Source organism: Myripristis murdjan, chromosome 13, assembly GCF_902150065.1.
Source record: "Myripristis murdjan chromosome 13, fMyrMur1.1, whole genome shotgun sequence".
Lineage (NCBI taxonomy): Eukaryota > Metazoa > Chordata > Actinopteri > Holocentriformes > Holocentridae > Myripristis > Myripristis murdjan.
Window position 1 is genome coordinate 31,702,620 of NC_043992.1, and position 17,973 is coordinate 31,720,592.

Consider the following 17,973-nt stretch of genomic DNA (forward strand, 5'->3'; position numbering starts at 1 on the left):
CAAACACAGAATATGCCAAGAGTATTCATTTGGAATGATGTGGAGAAAACACTGCATATATAAGAAACAGATATTTTCCTTTCCTACACAAACTCTGGAATGGACAAAGGTTGTTTTCTGTGTATAATCACTGACACAAAAATATCACATTCATAAGCTGAAACGAAACCACAATTGGCTAAATAAATAAATAAATAAAAATAAGGAAGCTGTGGAAAACATGTAATATTTTTGGTAAATATGGCATCTGGTAATTTTGTTAAATTAGTGCGTTCCTTCTCCCTTTTATCCCTGGTGTGGTCCTCCTTGTTGGTATGCTGTGTGTCATCAATATTAAAGATATGACTATAGCTGTTCTAATGGTTTTAATTCTTTCTGCATAAAAATTTAGCCATAAATGTACTTTCTACTGTAAAATTCAACACTTTGTAAAGGTCATCCAGGTCACATGGGTGACATGGGTCCCAGTTCCTGCAAGACTTATTTGCTGGTGGCCACACTGCTTCCACCTCGGGAGTGTTTGCAGCAGTTTTGGCCTCTTTACCTTTAGGTACCACCCTCTGGTTAAGCCTTGGCTAATGGGGGTCTGCAGGCTGAGGCCCCCTATTTAGTACTTTGTTCCTGAGTATGACCTGCAGACAGATCTGGATGACTTCTGCCATGGTGGCTGAGCTCGGGGGGCTCCTCTGTTGGCGCTGCAGTTTGATCATTGGGTCTATGATGCCATCCACAAGAGTTATGATACGATGGGCCACCTTGCTCCAGTGGGTCTCAAGGCGCACTCTGCTAGGGGACCAGCATCCTCTATGACTCACTGGAGGAGGACATCTGCCTGGCAGCCTCCTGGCCCTCTACCACAACTTTTGTGCAGCCATACCTAAGAGATATGACTGTCCCATTCTGTGCTTGGTGCCCGGATTGGAGGGGCCTCGTCTTCCTCAGAATGGAGCGCTGAGTTTTAAGGGGAGACGGGCAGCAGAGGCGTAAGGGTTTTAGTCGGTGGGTACTATGAGGCCCTTCCTACCTGACTGGCAGTGAATGCAAAGTTGTTTCTCAAATCTGTTACAGAGCTTCACATGTACTCATAGAACTGGAGTTACATCTAGTGTAATTTCAGCTGAAGAGAAATGAATGGAAAATTAAATTATACATTGAAAAGTCTGAGATATTTGTGAAATGTCTTGTGATTTGTGATGTTACTGTGTTTTAGTATTTTTGAGTCTTTATCATTGTTAGTTTGGCTTTGATTCTTGCTACAAATGAATTTAGTGGTTTAGAAATAGGACTAACCTATATTTTTATCTTCAGGGATACAATCAAAACTGACTGTTTTGTGACTGTGTGTCGTGTTTGTGTGTTCGCACATAATGCATATAATGAACTGCCAGCTAAAGCAATCAGACCTACAGACTAATGGTATTTTTAGTAGGCCATAAATTTGTTGGCTCAACATAACATTTGATAGTACAAAAAATATTGAAAATGTTTTGTGCACATGGTAGAGAAGAAAAGAAGTCTGAGAGAAATCTTAAACCAGGTTTGCACAAGTTTGCATGATACTCTAATTTGACTTTCCTCATCTATTTATAAGCCAGGTGTCCTGGTCATGTGTAAGCATTTAATGGTGCCATAATGATATTTGGAGAGTGCTAACACTGTAAAATATCCTAAAATGTTACTCCGGTGTCCTGTGTACCTATCCTACATAAACTCCTTTTCAGATTTAACTTTTAAGTGTTGTAAAAATTAACCTGGTTACCAATGAATTTTTTTAAAAATGCACTGTTGCATACCCTCTCATCATCAGGACTACTTGGTATTTTAAATCACATAAGATGCTGTGAGAGTGTGTGGCAGATCTTATCCACTAGAGGTCACAACTGGCTGACACACAGTTCATCTCACATGGCTGCCTGTCCCACAAATACAATATCATCATAGGTGTGCATGTTTGTTCATGTTAAGTGGAAACAACACAAGTACAGTGGCCCAGTATTGTGCACTAATTTTAAACAATATATTTTTTAAAATGTTGCGGTATTTTATTTTGTTGTTTTCATCCCAATGTGAGTTTGTCTATGCAGTCAGATAAGAGATGTTAGTCTGTCAGAGAATGCTACGTTAAAAAGACAACTTTGGCACCTAATAAAGACTAATAAACTGACAACAATTAGTACAAATATCTAAAGATACAAAGTAGTCACTCCTGTGAATCTGCTGTTCACTCCCTGATCATTTATCAGTTAATTTTGCAGTTGTCCCCTACTTGAATGCTCATAAGTTGCACCAATAAACCCAAAGTCCTCTTTTGAAAATATTATATCGAAGGACACACATGTATATTTAGCACAGAATTGAACATATATTGGGCCTATATACCAATTTGTCAACTGTATTTTTTAAATACAGCCCAGTAAGCTGTCTGGGTGAGAATGTAGCCAGCCAGACAAGTCCTTTAGAGAGGAAACACTGCATTAGGCTGCTCCACTGCCATCTCTGATCTTGTATTCAATATTTCATGCTACTCTGCAAACGTTAAGGCCTCATAACAACTGAATTATTCATGTAGTTTTATGTCAGGATGACTGATTCCCAGTCAAATGACCACCGCCATGCAAAAGCCACTCAGTGAATAAGCCAAAAAACAATCAAGTAATGTTCCCATTGCATGACTGGCTTTTGTGCTTTCTACTGTTTTCAGCTCCAAAGCAATGGTTGCTCTGTCTCAGTGAGAAACCCTGCACCTCAGAATTCATCTCAAAAGTGTTAGTAAATATGAATGATAATACAGGATCAGCTGACAATCAGTTTTATTTTGTACAATCTTATGCATTATTTGGGAAGAGAGCATTGTGGAAAACATGAGCAGAGCGACCAAACCATCTTAGCTGAGTCATACTGAACCCTCTCAAAATTTTATTGTGTAGGATTTGAATGCATGGACACACATGGAGCCATAGTTTGATTTTGAGTGAGCATTCTACCCATCGATTCAAAAAAGCACCCTCAAAATCCTTAAATGTAAAATGAAAAATGATAATCGCTTTTAGGCAGTAAGTGTTCTACAGGCCAGATTAAGCATGCACACTCCCAAAAACTGTTGAATTTATTTTGGTGTGCTCTTGCATAAACCTCGCATTCTTGCAGGATTTACTGTGGCCTCTAGGAAATATTGCAGGCAACCAACAGAAGTCTGAAGATTATTTCACACACTTCTTTTTTTTCTTTCACCACTTCATGTGCTGACAAAATTCTAATAAACTGGTTGATTCATGATGATTTGATAAACATTATCCAAGGTTTTATAATGGTCCAGATAAGTTAAACCATATAAGTCAGCATGCAAATATGATGCTTTACTGTATTTCAGGGCAAAATTTGATTTACTGCTCACTTGAAATCAAAGTCCTTAAATGTTTATACAGAAGCATTCAGGCTTTTTTCCCCTTTGAACACTTTAAATAAGAATAACTGATGTGTTGTATTCATATTCTCTAATGTTTTTATATTAATGGGGCATATTTTTTAATGGGCAATATTTTTGTTATCATTCATACTACTGTCTTCTACATTGTTAAGCATATCTGAAATGGTTGAATATTTGAGTGTATTATCAATAAAGACTAAAAAATGTCATTGTACATTGTAGTATTGTTGAAAATGTACACCAGTTAGTTTTTTTTTTTCTACCTATGTACACACACATGCACCACCGCCGGAAACAAAGGATGCAACAGCAGATTATTCTGTATCATCATTTTAATCAGTTCATCCAGAGCAAGCTGAGAATACAAGCACAAAGTCACGTCTGCAGCAGTATAATGACATCATCATATTGTCATTTCCCTTGGTCTGACCCCACAGACAGTCCAAACCAGACAGCATGAGAGAGATATAGCACCAGGGTGTTGGCGTGCTCAGCGGCACTTAAAGTGGCTCGGCCAGACTGGGTGCTAGCAGGCAGCAGGCTGCAGAGGTCAGACACCAAAGACTCTCACCCCTAACACGCACACATGCGCACACACACTCACACTCAAACACACACATATACAGAAGCTTTGACGTGGACAGGAAGCAGACCCAGGGTGGCTAGTACTTGACTGGGCTCTCACACACAGTGGCCAACCGGGCCGCTAAAGGTAACATGGTAGAGGACCGTGTACACAACCATAGAAAGGAAGGCTGAGATGCTGTTGGCGACAACAGCTCATCTCACACTCACTACGATCACATGAGATTCGAGTATTGTCAGACAGCAGCAGTTAAACTTCAAGTCCTGGCCCATTCCTTGTCCTTTAACACCTGGAGTGATCAGCCCATTGAAAGTGAAGGTCATCAAGTAAATACAATAGGTTCTTCTCCTATGTCAGGCCTATATGAATAATTATTTTATTATTTAGCACACCTACAGCTCACTACGTTACAGCTTGGTGAAGAAGATGGGGCACTATGCCACGAAATACTGTGTTATCATCAAAACTACAGTATGCCTAGTAACTCAAAAGAGTGGAAAGCGGACATAGTCACTCCTGGTTCACAGGCTGCTAGGAACATGTTTGTTGGTAGAACCGTTTTGCTGGTGGGTTTACTTGATAGCTTGTACAGCCACTAGACTAGGGTTTTATTTGTGTGTCTTTGTAAAAGTCTATTCATTTGTTGTTGTTGTTGTTGTTGTTTTTTAAATGGTGTGATCAAAGTCTATCACTACACATGCATTATATTTGGAAGTGTCTCGCCCCTATAAATTTATTTTGAATGCCTTACTTAACAAGCTGGAATGTGACTGTGACTCATGTGTCCTACTACAATGTTTGCTACTACTCGACCAAAAATGGCGTCTTGCATGCAAGCTGTAGCAATTATATTACAGTTCATTTGGTTTCTTAGCAACCAAACTGATGAAACCAGATATCATCCAGAACAACGAAATGAAAACCAGGACTATACAGCAGAGGCACTGTAACCAGGAAATACAACCATAATGCAGATTTCATATCTTCGAGAGAGACCTCATATTTGATACAATCTCGGAGAAAAAAAGAATCCCTTGACATTTCCGACAATCATTACAATAATGGTCAGGAGATATCCATTCAGAAAAAGGTTAAAAATGCCCTTTCATACACATACAGCATGTGTACCGATGGCTCTACGGTTCATAGTTTGACTTCAAAATGAACTTAATAATGTGCAAATTATGTGCTCAGTAATATAGAGAAAGCAGATATATGCTCCAAAACACATACACGCACGCACATTCACACACACGTACACACTGTTAGAAGTGAAAATATTATGTGGAAATTTGCAATAACCTAAGCGCTCAACATCAGTGCCCATCCAGAGGTGAACAGTAAATAAAGACAGCAAAAACAACAGATAAGGAGAAAGGAATAAGAATCGCCTAATTCCTTAAGCAGCCTTTTATTCCCTCAGAAAAGATCATAGTGCAGAGATGTAATTTTTTTACTGCTTTGCCTCAGCCAGTCTGTTGGAGATCTCTTTGCTCTTCTTCGTGATGCCTCCTTCTGGCTTGGGCTCTGCGCTGCTTGAGGAAGGTTTCTTCTTGGCTGACTGGGAACCAGCAATTTGCTTCTCTTTTGCTTTTTTCACCATCTTCCCTGTTGTTGTTGGTGTCTTTTTTGGTTTGGAGCGTGACACTGGCTTATCCACCTGAGCGAGGAGAGAGGAGCGAACGCCTGAGATTAAACTGCTGCGTGTTTCGAGAACCGTCACCGCTCAAACTTAAAACTCTGATGTTTTAATGTTTGCTTCATTCTCATGGTGACGCACTCAATCACATGTCAAACTTTTGTTTTGAGCATGCAAAACGTACCCCCTCATTATCCTGTGCCTAATAACTAATGAAAGACAAATGTCACCACAAGGTGTTGGTGATATTTGCGTTATGTGGTTAGTGCAATGAAAGTAAAAGAAAAACACTGCACATCAGATGCGTTTGTGCCTTTCTTTATATACATCAGTGGTTCGTGCACAGTTTTCCACTAAAAACAAAATCTCTACACAAAGAACATTCACATTACTGTACAGGATCTAAACTGGTACATGATGTTAGTCTCTTATGTCACAGAATGTTGTTTTTGTAACATTCAGCCACTGAGAGTGGTGGCAGTAGCAGGCTTGTGACTGGAAGGTCGCTGGTTCGCATGACTACAACATCCAGTACAGAGTGGGTGGGAGATGAGTGAGTGACACTGGTCCCCTCCCTAAAATACTACCCAAAGTGCTATTGAGCAAGGGCACTTAACCCCTAACCCCTGCTAGAGACCAGTGAGGCACAGCTGAGGAAGCACAGGGGTATGAATGTGTGTAAATGTGTTCATGTAAAGAGTGGAAAAAGCATATATTCTCAATTTTCTCTGAATGAAAAAAAAAGTTTTAAAAAAATCTTACATTAATGAAAAAGAAAAAATCATCTTAATTTACATAAAAGGCTATTTTTCAATTATAAACGTAAAGATTAACAATCCAGTCCTGTGCAAGATACCACTATTTTTGATCCCCACTGATGTAACAAATGCTTATATTTTGCTTTGATTCTTGTACTTTACATACTCAAGGTATCTGAGCTTCTTTGCACCATCCATCCATCCATCCATCTATCCATCTATCCATCTATCCACCTTCTTGCACAAACCCGCTGTACCTCTGTGGTTAGTTGCTGAAACTACCGAGCCCAACAAAAGGTGGTGGGTGGTGCAGACGGTGAAGATGTGGCTGATAGTTTGGCAGAAGGATTGGCAGCTGGGTGAATAATGTGACCCGAGTCTCGGCTTGGTCATAGAGCATTCTGTGAGTGTGTGTGTGTGTGCGTTTGTGGTTTTTGTTTGTTTGTTTGCTTGTTTCTGTCAATCTGAGGTCAACCTCCATGCCTTCTAGAAGAAATGGACAACACACCTGACTACAGCAGATTTAGAACAGAGCTGCTCTCAGTCTCTGAGAAGTCCTACAAGAGTGAGAGAGGGAGTGGCCATATGAACACACAGCATGCAGACACAAAAGTCACCTACTGCTGACATGCACGCCGACACAAGAGCTACACGTCTTGGCCGATAATAACCTCAGATAAAGGCCTGCAACTAATATGGGATGAAACCACTGAATGCTGGATGCAGTATTATTCTAGGCGGGATATTCCTATAAAACTAATAACTAATGAATATCAAAAACACAAATCATTTTTCATGTTTTTTTATTATCTATTTTCGCTTAGTTAAAAATGACTGTCAATGGAAAACGCAATGGGACATGTACCAAACCACTGGGTGTAATGATCATGTATTTAGCTAGTATTAAGCTGTTTTCAATTGACAAATTAGTTTTAAAAATTGTAAAATAGCTGATTTCACTATCATTTAGGGTACTTCAGAAAACACAAAAGGCAGTTGCAGCTACCACCTTACCACATCTTAGCATTAGCATTTGACTGTATGTAAATCAGTGTCATAATGGTGGTAACGCAAACACAGCACAACAATCTAAGAACTACGCTCGTTTGATTTCTCGACTTTAAGATTAATATTGCTGGTGACAGCGCAGAGGAAAGCTACCTCAACATGTAAATGGTATTCCACAGACTTGTCTTAGTGTTTTTTGTCAATAGTTACGAGGGTCTGTGTGATGATGAGCTCTCACCTTGGGGGGCTCCTTGCCAGGCTCGCTGTACAGGCTGCGTATCCTCCTGCGCTCCATCAGCTTGTTGTCAGTGGGGTGCGCCTTGGCCTGCTCTCCCTTGAATGTGGCGCTGTAGCTGGTCTCCAGGCTGGTCTCCTCCACGGGGGGCTTATACTGCGACGGGGCTTTAATGGGCTTCACTGGTTTCACATCCTTGTAGGCCTTGAATTCGTTCCTGAGAGCAATGACAAAGCAAAACAAAACAAAACAGTGTCTTTGAAAATAGCTGTGTATTTTATGATGAGGTGCAAAGGCAGCACGGTTGTATGAGTGTTTATTACGTAAGGACAATAACACTTAAAATTTAAATACATTTCCCGTGAAATTTAATCTTACATTATAGATAGCAGTGTTGTAGTCGAGTCACCGGAGCTCAAGTCTGAGTCGAGTTACGAGTCCTTGGTTTTCAGGTCAAGCCTGAGTCCAAGTTGCCAATGATTACCTGTACCTGAGCCCAAGTCACCTGTCCATGTCTGAATTATTTTTCAAGCTAAGTTCAGATCCACTCTGCTTCAGTGAAAGACCTGATGTCCATTTCACAAAGGTATAAATTAAACTAAAATGACAACAAAAACTTTAGGTCAAAAAAAATTATGTCAGTTATTAACTGCTTCAAAACATACTGACAGCCATGAAAAGTGCAAAGGTTGCAGGCAGAGGAAACTCAAGCAGGATAGATAGATAGATAGATAGATAGATGTGCTGTATTATCTAAATTAACATAAAAACAAATACTTTATATAAACTAAAATGCTTCAATTGCACTTAAACTTGATACAAGCAGTAGATACAAACAGCATGTTGGAATATACCAGAAAATAAATGTTGCTGGCACCAATTATACACACACCAATTATACAATGTGGTCGTTGAAACTAATATACCATGCAAAGTAGGTTCTGTAACATATCATGCAACTCCCAGAGCCTAGGGCATTGCAATCATGAGGTTTGATGAAGAACAAGTATCTGTCAAAGCTAAACACTAGAGAACTTATCTGTGTCATTCTGATGAAGCTGCAGGTGCCACATGATAGTGGATGGGGAAATTACTGAATTTTTGTCTGACCTGATACATTCAAATGAGCTGTACCACATAATGTAATCTGTTCTGAACCAGAAAGTGGACCATTATCCCCAGATAATCGCCCTTAATACTCTCACGGCACATCCACAGAATCAGAATCATGTTAATTCACTGAGTGCACAAGGAGTTTCACCTATTTAATTGGTGCTGACACATTAGAAGCTGCACAATACAGGATAGATGGACTAGCTGCAGAACACAATGCAACAAGAATTCACTTCCAGTGTACACAAGACACACTGTTTGACAGCAGAACAACACACTAACAAGCTGGTTAACACACGCTTTTACCAAGTTAAAAATGTAGGAAGGATTAAACCAAATGTATCTCTTAATTAGGGATAACACTACTAGATTTTTTCCCGATATTGAATATTTTCCACCTCCTTTGCCTGATTGCTAATACCAATATATGAACATATGTTTTGCACCTAATTGCAGAAAACATCGGGTCTCTCCTGTAGTGGAATTAACATATTATTATGGCTACTCTCATCATGATGGCCCACTGGCAGTTGCAGGTGTAAGTTGTTCAAAATGTACACATTCATCGGGCAAAAAAGGAAAACTACATCAACTTAGGTTATGTAGAACATGCCATATTGCGGCTGATACCTATATTCAATGTATATAAACTGTTTTTATGTGTTTTATTCTTGTATTCACTTGAATGCACTTGATGCATTCCCTCTTTGCCTTGTAGCTCCTCTGTCCTTTGGACCAGAACCAGAACTTTATGGCTCTTGATGTCATTGTTCTCCTGGATTGATCTCTCCTTATGGTGTGTAAAAACCTCACATATACGTTGCTTTGGATAAAAGCGTCTGCTAAATGTGAATTGTAATTTTACTTGTGTTCCTCTTTCAACCCGCTTTTAGCGAAAAAGTGTGGCATTTACATTATTTAATTAGATTTATTTTTGTTTTATAGCTGTTAATGCATTTGACTGAAATATTTCTTATCATCACAGGTTAACAGTTGGACCAAACTCATGTACAGCGTTGGGTCTGTGAGACATTTATTATGTTTACGACCACACATAAAACTGTCTGAGGGCATACGGACGAATTAATTAGTATTATCCTTTCAGAGGGGATAAACAGGATGAGGATTTTTTTTAAACTTCAGCAAATCCATACAGCACCACATAAGTCGCCAGCCAGATAGAGCCTGTGAAAACAAAACCGTGTCAGACACACATGAGTCCATTCAGGCCCTTGTGTTGGCTCTACACTCCTTCACAGGGAACTGTATTGATTTGGTAATGCTCTTTGGGAAGGTAAAGCAGAAGACAGGGGGGGAAAAAAATCAATAATGCAGCCTTTATCCATGACAATATTAGTTTGCCAAAATCACTGGAGATCATAATGAGAACATGCACTAAATGTCCCATGATGACAGCTGAGAAAAGCAGGCTTCCATAATAATGTTGTAGCACTGCACCATGTGGCCAGCCTCTGTAGGCTAATCTGACTGAAATAAACTGGACTATCAGACATGTGTAACAGCTGCAGACCCCACTTTAAACAATCTGTGGCTGTGATACTAATTTAAGGCCTACACTGCAGCTAAATAGCCTTCTATCACGTCATACAGCAACTATACAGTAGGCTACTCTGCAGAGTATATTCTCCCTAATTATGGGTCTGCTTATTTTAGCTCTTACTTTAACCTGTCACTTACCTGTAGCTGCTGCCAGTCGTCACAACCTCCTTAATCTGCTGGTTGAGAGCGTCTGCCGCTGCTCTCCCTTTCCTCTCCAAGCTGCTGGCATCTCCAGGCGACTTTTCCTTCATCTTCTCGGTAGTTTTTTTCTCCACCGACTTTTCCTTCTTCGTCGCTTTCTTCGTCACCTCTTTCGACTCCTTCTCCTGCACTTTCTCCTCGATCTCACTCTTCTCCACGCCGCTCTCGGCCTCGCTCGCCGCATGCTCCAGCTTGTTGCTCGCTGCGCTCCCGTCTCGCCCGCTGGAGGCGGCGGAGCCGGGCTTGGGGATCCAGGGGTGGTCTCCCTTCCTCGGTATAGGCCAGGGCTTATAATCCTTCTGGTACTGGGTTTCGTTGTTGAATGGGGTGACGGACGGCTGGTACTCATTCCTGGGCTTGCAGCTGGGCTCGGGACGCACTTTCCACGCCTTGAAGTCTTGGCGCATGACGGACGCAGTAGAGCCATCTTTGACCGCTGCGGCACCCGTCGCGGGCGGTGCCTTCACAGCCTCCTGCTCGCCGAGATGAGGCTGGGTTTCTATGGCAATGGCACCGGCCCTCTTCTGTTTAGGCTGAGGGTGATGGTGGAGATGCTGCACGTCGGCCACATCCGAGTATTTCGTGAAAACCAAAGGCACCGCGATGTCCGCTTTGTCCAACTCGCTCCAGAAACGGTTGATGCAGCAAGCACGCGTAATGCACGGCCATGCCATGATGATGGAGGATAAATTAACGAAATGCACAGAGATACTGGAATGAAATTGTGTAGCTCGTCTTAGTTTAAAATGAAGGTCCTACTCACGACTGAGGAGTTGAGATGCTCGGCCCCTCACCCCGTGCACATTCAGTATCTGTCCAGTCAGGATTGTTCGTCTTTACACCACTCTGTGTATGAGTAGCGTATAATTCCTGGCTAAAAAAAAAAAAGCACTCGTCACGTTTCTCTCCTTCCGCAAGGTATTTGGTCTCACTCAAGTTTAAATGGACTTTGGGATTAGCTGTGTGGAGCACGTTACTCGCTGGTTGCGCATCAAAACGACCCCACCCACATCTGTGATGCTGCGAGCTACCCGGGGTCTGCACTGTGAGTTCGCACGATGAACTATCACCTGAGCTCGTCAGCGTCTGGCCAGCACAGAGGGAGGAGACACGCTTAACTCGTTTGGTGCCACGGCAGTGACATTACCATTTCAAAAGGAAGGATGCGCGGTGTGGGCTGCAGTCGCCTGCTGGGGGTCAATCTGAGGAAAAGGATACCCATGAGCAACCACAACTTAACATTTCCTTTGCTACAATCTGAACTCAGAGTATGTTTATTTGAGATTGTCTGTGAATGTTGTACAAAGGGCAATGTGGAAATGTATGCAAAAAGCAACAAGAGGGGAAATGCTTTTTGTGTGGCCACATTTTTGAAAGAGTGACATCCTCTTCCAATGTCAAATATCATGTGATCTGCCAATAAAAACAGTTACAACATCATACTGTCTTAATTAGTGCCAAATACTGTTCCAGCTTCATCACATATTCATGTTTTAGGGCACCAAGAAGACTGTTTGCACAAGATTTCATTCTCTGGTTACACAATATTTTTTTCCAATACTTTCAAACAATATACAATGGGACAAAAAATTCACAACTCAATACAATTCAAATTCAATTGTGTTTGATTGATAAATCCAGTCTTTTGACCAAGAGCTATTTTAGGTTATATGGGAGTACAAAAAAATCCAGTCATGATGCTGTAGGCTACAAGATTTATAGCCCTATAGAGGAAATCCTTTTTACACAACCCAAAACAGTTGATGCTCAGTGGCACAAGTCACTAATTTTTAAAACTCAGCCTCTATCTGAGGGTTACAACAATGAAATGTTGATGCTAGAGGTAACGGCTTCCTCTTGTGCTCTTCCTGCCTTGGAGTCAGTGGCATGCAACTAACCATAGATCTAATTATCCTACTTGCCCTTATCATGTGGTTTGAATTAAAAGCACTGAATAGAGAAAAAATAGGAATAAAAAGAAGATGCTAACTTATGCACCACCAAGCGCAACTTATTTGGGAAGAATAAACATCTAGATGATTTAATATTAAAAAAACAAAACAAAACAAAACAAACAAAAAAACAAAAACAAAGGGAACATTACTCATACAAAAAGGCTAGAAAATACTTAAAAATCATATCAACATTACCAACAAGCTTAACTATCTACATATGTCACCAACAGTATGAACAAAGTATAGACCATGTTTTTCATGGCTCATCACTCCACTTTGCTTTTTATTGTGTCACCTTAATATTTTTGAATCTTCATGAGGATCTATATTACTTTCATCATGTTTTCTTTCCAATTGGGTTATGATCCAATTAAGTTAATGTCACATGTAAAGGTCATGGATGGCATTTGGAAAAACACATTTCCACATATAGTTTTTTTTTTTTTTTTTAAAACCTGAGAAATTGTATTCAAATGCCATCCATGATCTGCTTTACACATGGTGTTAATTTAATAGCATGTAAATCACTGTCTAAATCAATTAAAGACTGACTCTAATCTGATTAAAAGAGGCAAAACATCAAAGGTGGTCTGCTTTTCAAAGTGAAAGTTTATGTGTATTATTCAGTGTTGCCCCTTTGGCTGATACTAATCAGGCTCCATCTCTGTCATTACGTCGCCACAGCATCGACTGGCTCAGACTCGGCTTCAACTTCAGGCTCATCCTCGGGGTACAGCCGACAATATTTGTCTACCATGACGTCCAGGTCGTGCTTGACATGAGCATTAACGTTCAGCACTGCCAGACTCTTGCTCCGGTGCTTCACCAGGGTGCTGTCCAGATACGCCTGCAGCCGTTCACTGGCCGTCTCAGCGGTGCTGTCCTCCAGCTTCAGCACTGGCAAGGTGGAGAGAACCTTGAGGAAAGAATTCACGTTGGGAAAGAACTTGACGTCTGGAAGCTGCAGGGTCTCGTGGATGGTGGTGGGCAAGCGCACCTCTTTGCCTCTGTGCTTCCACTTGATTCGCCAGCAGTGAAGCTCTGCGGGGAGCGTGTCGGGGTTGGGGAGGTCGTTGCGGTAAACATCTGCATGGTTCTCCTCGGATGTGTTGAACTTCATCTGACCCATGACAGCAGGGACCAAAGACAGGCATTTCAGTGCTTTGAGGTTGGTCTCTGAGAATATATCCTCCACCTCTTGGATGATGCCACGGATCACAGGGATAGTCACGTACTCTTTAAAATACGCCTCTGATTGGATTTCACCCACATCAGCTGCACGCTGTTTCCGAAGAAACAGCCGTGGTATTTTCACAGGAATCTCCATTAAAGCTGCAAGATTCACAGCCTCCTCATACCAGAATTCATGGTAGACATCAATGTTATCAATGACCTCATTCAGTGAATGCAGGACAGCAGTTAGGCTGTTGGCGGCAAAAAACACATCAAGAGTCTCTCCTTGGAGATTCCTGCCAAAGGCTCTGGTGAAAGACAGGGCATTCTTTAAGATGACGATGGTGACAATAATCTCAAAGTCAGCCAGGGTTTCTGTAATTGAGTAGGCATCTGTGACAACAGAATCAGTAAACCTGGCATTTTCATTGTCCCGGATGCTGTCCATGCACAGCACGATGGATTCCAGCATATCCAGAAGCAAGTCAAAGACATTGTGCTGCTCTGTCCAGTGCGAGCTACAGGCTTGCTTCAGTGCGGCTGCTCGCTCCTCATTTCCCCGGTAATAAATGCAGATAGATTTCTGGAGCTCACTCAGGGTGGATGGTGTCCTAAAGAAAGCATCCATCCTCCTTAGGGTTTCCATGACAATCTGGACATTGGGGAAAGGTAGACTGTTGGCGAGGTGGATGTTCAGTGCAATGGTGGAGCATGGCATGTGTAATGCCAGCGGATACTTCTCCATCAGCATTACTGCCACAGCTTTCATCTTGGTGGTGGAGGTTCCCGTGGCCTTGTGGGCCTGTCCACGGCAGTCCTCCATGCTCAGCCCCCAACGGTCAGTCAGCTGGGCCTCGAGCCTCTCTACCAGGGAAGATTCATCACCATCAAATGACACAAAGTCCAAAAATTCCTCCCGAAGGATGTTGTGCTGATTCACAAAGCGCAAGAATAGAGGCAGGAGTTTCTCATTGGCCATTTCAACAGGGTCACCGGTGACTAGGGAGAAAAAGCGACTCTCCCTGACCTCCATGAGTATCTCCTCTCTCACTGTGTTTTCACAAATGTCCAGAAGCTGGTTCTGCTGGACCGCAGAGAGGAATTCTGTGTTCACAGCTGTTGCCTCAAACCGCTTCTTCAAGGCCTCATCTCCAGCATTCATGCGGTAATCTAAGAGGGCCTGGAAGTTGCTGCAGTCGTGTTCTCCATCAGATGTTTTGCCAATCAGCGAGGGAATGTTCTGTTTTCCCAGCATGACCACAACCTCGAACAAGGATCTCAGGTAATCACGGAACTCCTTTTCCTCTGGAGAGAGCTGCGGTTCAATCACATTGTTGCTGCCGTCCTCAACCACTGCATCCTTTTTTGAAATCAGCTGTTCTATAGATGATGCCACTGGTAACAGACATGGAGATGGGTGTTATCAACTGAAGTGAATGGATACCAAACAAGAGCTCAAACATATCTCTTATTTACTTACATCGTCTTTCTTTAATCTTCCGTATGTCTTCTTCAGTCTGAAAAGAATATACACAAGCATTTCTTAAGAAGGAAATCCAGACAGCAATTTGTAGCTTCAAAGCAATTGATCTGCATTTGAAGCAACACAAAAAATGATGAAGGAAGTTAAATGTTTTCATACTAGTTCTTTAATCCGCTTGCGATGTCGGGTATGAGGATTTTTCAGGTGGCTTGTCAGATCAAATATGGTTGGAATGGCTGTATCCTTCAATACTGTCCTATAGGGGCTCTGAAAAACAAAAACCTCAAACAAGTTATTTTAGGGAAATATTTTTTTGGATATTAATGGCATGTGGGCTGGAATCATGTGAGCAACTTACCGTTTTGCACACCATTGCTGGGTCAAAGTGTTTGGCACATAACCTGTAGTGCTTGTTTAGTTGGTCTGATGTTTTTGCCTCTAGATCTGCCCTGCGGCAGTTCTCTACCCAGATTCGACATCTAAAAAGACAAAACAAACCAACTTAACATCTTAAAAACAGCTGCACAGTGGTGGTGGCAGTTAACATTACAAGAATCACCAACTATAGATATGTACGACAATAAATTTCACTACATTTAAATTTAAAATGCATTTCAGGTTGCAGGTTTTTGTTTCAGCACAACTCTTTCACGCTTGCTCCATTTAAGGGCTTCATGCTGATTAGTTGAAACAGATCTACCTGAACAGGGTATGCATGAAGGTGCATGGGCTTTAATTGGGTAAGGTGTGCAAGAGTAGAGCTGGAACAAAAACCTGCAGGACTGGGGGGCCTTGAGGACTGGTTTGGGAACCACTGGATTATAGGACGCGGCTATATTTAATATCCAAGGAACAGATTCTTTTCTTCCCTCTAATAAATGCTCAAGGGTCAGAGGTCACAGGTTTCATAATCTAACTGCATCAACATGTCTGCCATCACACAGAACTTTTAAACACGCTGTGCAAAAAGGATTAGACAGATAACAGTTATGCACACCATGAGCTTTTCCCCCCAATGTGAAGTGTATTCCTTGTTGTTGCCAAGACTGTTTTGTTCTAAATTACATAAGATACTAGCCAAGTAATGTGAAGTACAAGTTCAAGTTTTAATTACCAATACCAAGGTGAAGTCTGATTTTAAAAAGCCTCACACTCTCCCTGCTGCAGACTATAAAAACAGTAAACAGTGAGGCTGAATGGAAGACCACTTTGGCTTAGCAGGGGATCCTTCAGTCTAAAAATGAGTGACTGAAACTAATCGATGGGGTTGTAAGGATTATAGGTTCTGTCTGCAGTCATTCATTCAGTCCGTCACGTTAGCGCCGCTCCCAAATGTTAAGAGATGCTGACCCATTCCGCGTCTATCACAGCTGGTGAGTGTTGTAAGGCTGAAGAAGTGCTTAAAACATGTATCTTCAGATGGCAGCACTTACCTCTCCGGGTCCCGTGGAAACCGAAAAAACGCCAGATCAGACTGTGTGCTCTTCCTTGTGCAGTTTGGAGCCGCGCAAAAATTCGGCATTTTCCAGGAGCTAGCTAGCGTTAGCTTAGCGGGTTACCATCAGTCAACACAAGTTCCCGAGCAAACTCCAACGCCACCTGTAACTTCTTTGCGTGACTGTGCGTGACCGCGCTGCTGGTTTTAATAACTGATGTTTACCGCTTTATCTGCTCCTCGCTGACGTTTCCTGGAGGAAGTATTTGAAACATGCAACAGAGCGGCTGCCTGGCGGATTCAAAACAGCCCGTCTCCGCTCTTCTTCTTCGGCTGAATTTAGTGCCGACTCTCCAGGCGCGTTGCTGCCATCTATTAGTGAGTTGGCCACATGGCACAGAGGCAGGGCTAACATGGCGGCCAGCCTTGATGCTTTGTTGCCGTGGGACTGTTCCCTCGTGGTGTGTGTCACTTCTGACTTTTTTAAAAGCAAACCTCAGCCAACCTCGTACACTTTCCTCTAAGAGCACTTACTTGCGACAAAACAGAGCCAGTAGAGCTGTTTTGTGACTCGACCTCACCAGGTCATAGGTGGGGCTTATAAAGTATGTCTTACGACCTTTCATCCCAACCTGCGAGCATGTAAACCAGGCACTTTGTCAGCAAAAAACAGTTAAATTGATTATATATTGAACAGTTAGTGACCATGTCTGCTGGAAACCAAACACATGATCTCGAAACAGCATCCTCTAGTCTTCTGCTCAGTCGAGAGTATCAGCATGCTGACGTTACTGCGACTACACTGACGAAGTGTGTGTGAATTTCCCAAAAAGACACGTTTCTGCCGTTTTATTCTTTTATTATCTCACAATAGAAATTAGAAAAATATCGGTCGCCCACATAGGGAAATCTACGAACGAGTGGCCATATTACCACGTGGCTCGTTGGTCTAGGGGTATGATTCTCGCTTAGGGTGCGAGAGGTCCCGGGTTCAAATCCCGGACGAGCCCACCTTTTTGTCTCGTGTTTTCTTCACCCTTCAGTTTGCTTTGATTTGGATTGGGATCTACTTAAGTTTTGTTCACCCTCGGACAATAACAAACTAGAAACTGGACACATGTAGCACTGTCAACTGCATGTGGCGGAAGAGGACGCGGCGATATGTGAACATTTTTTAATCTTTTCGTACTGTCAGTTTCGTCGACCTTTCTCTTCCTCGTCTTTTGTAGAAAAACAATTTGAATGACAGCTTTTGTACTTAGGGCAAAATGCGTGGGCTCGTCCGGGATTTGAACCCGGGACCTCTCGCACCCGAAGCGAGAATCATACCCCTAGACCAACGAGCCGGGGCATTAACTGAGTCACATTATAGTTCTATATAGAATGGAGCTCACATGTTC

At 42.1% G+C, this 17,973-nt stretch overlaps 2 protein-coding genes and 2 non-coding genes across 5 annotated transcripts; 1 reads left to right on the forward strand and 3 right to left on the reverse strand.

The window, feature by feature from the left end:
- Positions 1-4,009: 4,009 nt before the first annotated feature.
- Positions 4,010-12,688, reverse strand: map6b (microtubule-associated protein 6b). 2 transcript variants are annotated; one of them, XM_030067597.1, is made up of 4 exons: positions 10,465-12,688; positions 7,657-7,870; positions 6,919-6,967; positions 5,550-5,673 (listed from the first exon to the last, which is right to left on the reverse strand). In XM_030067597.1, exons 1-3 carry the CDS (start codon positions 11,199-11,201, stop codon positions 6,923-6,925), a joined length of 996 nt encoding a protein of 331 aa, XP_029923457.1. In that variant the 5' UTR covers positions 11,202-12,688; the 3' UTR covers positions 5,550-5,673; positions 6,919-6,922. The 2 variants fall into 2 exon arrangements, with proteins under 2 accessions (XP_029923456.1, XP_029923457.1); XM_030067596.1 differs by lacking the exon at positions 6,919-6,967 and having other exon boundaries at positions 4,010-5,673.
- Positions 12,689-12,934: 246 nt separating this feature from the next.
- thap12b (THAP domain containing 12b) lies at positions 12,935-17,001 on the reverse strand. Its single transcript, XM_030067591.1, has 5 exons — positions 16,572-17,001; positions 15,497-15,617; positions 15,298-15,405; positions 15,136-15,172; positions 12,935-15,050 (listed from the first exon to the last, which is right to left on the reverse strand). Exons 1-5 carry the CDS (start codon positions 16,658-16,660, stop codon positions 13,153-13,155), a joined length of 2,253 nt encoding a protein of 750 aa, XP_029923451.1. The 5' UTR covers positions 16,661-17,001; the 3' UTR covers positions 12,935-13,152.
- A 510-nt stretch (positions 17,002-17,511) lies between these two features.
- trnap-agg (transfer RNA proline (anticodon AGG)) lies at positions 17,512-17,583 on the forward strand. The gene has a single exon. It is a non-coding gene; the product is annotated as a tRNA-Pro (tRNA).
- A 264-nt stretch (positions 17,584-17,847) lies between these two features.
- On the reverse strand, positions 17,848-17,919 carry trnap-cgg (transfer RNA proline (anticodon CGG)). The gene has a single exon. It is a non-coding gene; the product is annotated as a tRNA-Pro (tRNA).
- Positions 17,920-17,973: the final 54 nt, after the last annotated feature.

Bases quoted from the DNA above. Each gene is read 5' to 3' on its own strand.
- thap12b (XM_030067591.1), bottom strand. From the start codon at position 16,660: ATGCCGAATTTTTGCGCGGCTCCAAACTGCACAAGGAAGAGCACACAG. The intron at 15,618-16,571 runs GTAAGTGCTGCC...TTGTCTTTTTAG, and splicing joins TTTCCACGGGACCCGGAGAG to ATGTCGAATCTGGGTAGAGA. The intron at 15,406-15,496 runs GTAAGTTGCTCA...TTTGTTTTTCAG, and splicing joins CAGCAATGGTGTGCAAAACG to AGCCCCTATAGGACAGTATT.
- map6b (XM_030067596.1), bottom strand. From the start codon at position 11,201: ATGGCATGGCCGTGCATTACGCGTGCTTGCTGCATCAACCGTTTCTGG. The intron at 7,871-10,464 runs GTAAGTGACAGG...CATTGCTCTCAG, and splicing joins ACGACTGGCAGCAGCTACAG to GAACGAATTCAAGGCCTACA. The intron at 5,674-7,656 runs GTGAGAGCTCAT...CTCCTCGCTCAG, and splicing joins CTGGCAAGGAGCCCCCCAAG to GTGGATAAGCCAGTGTCACG.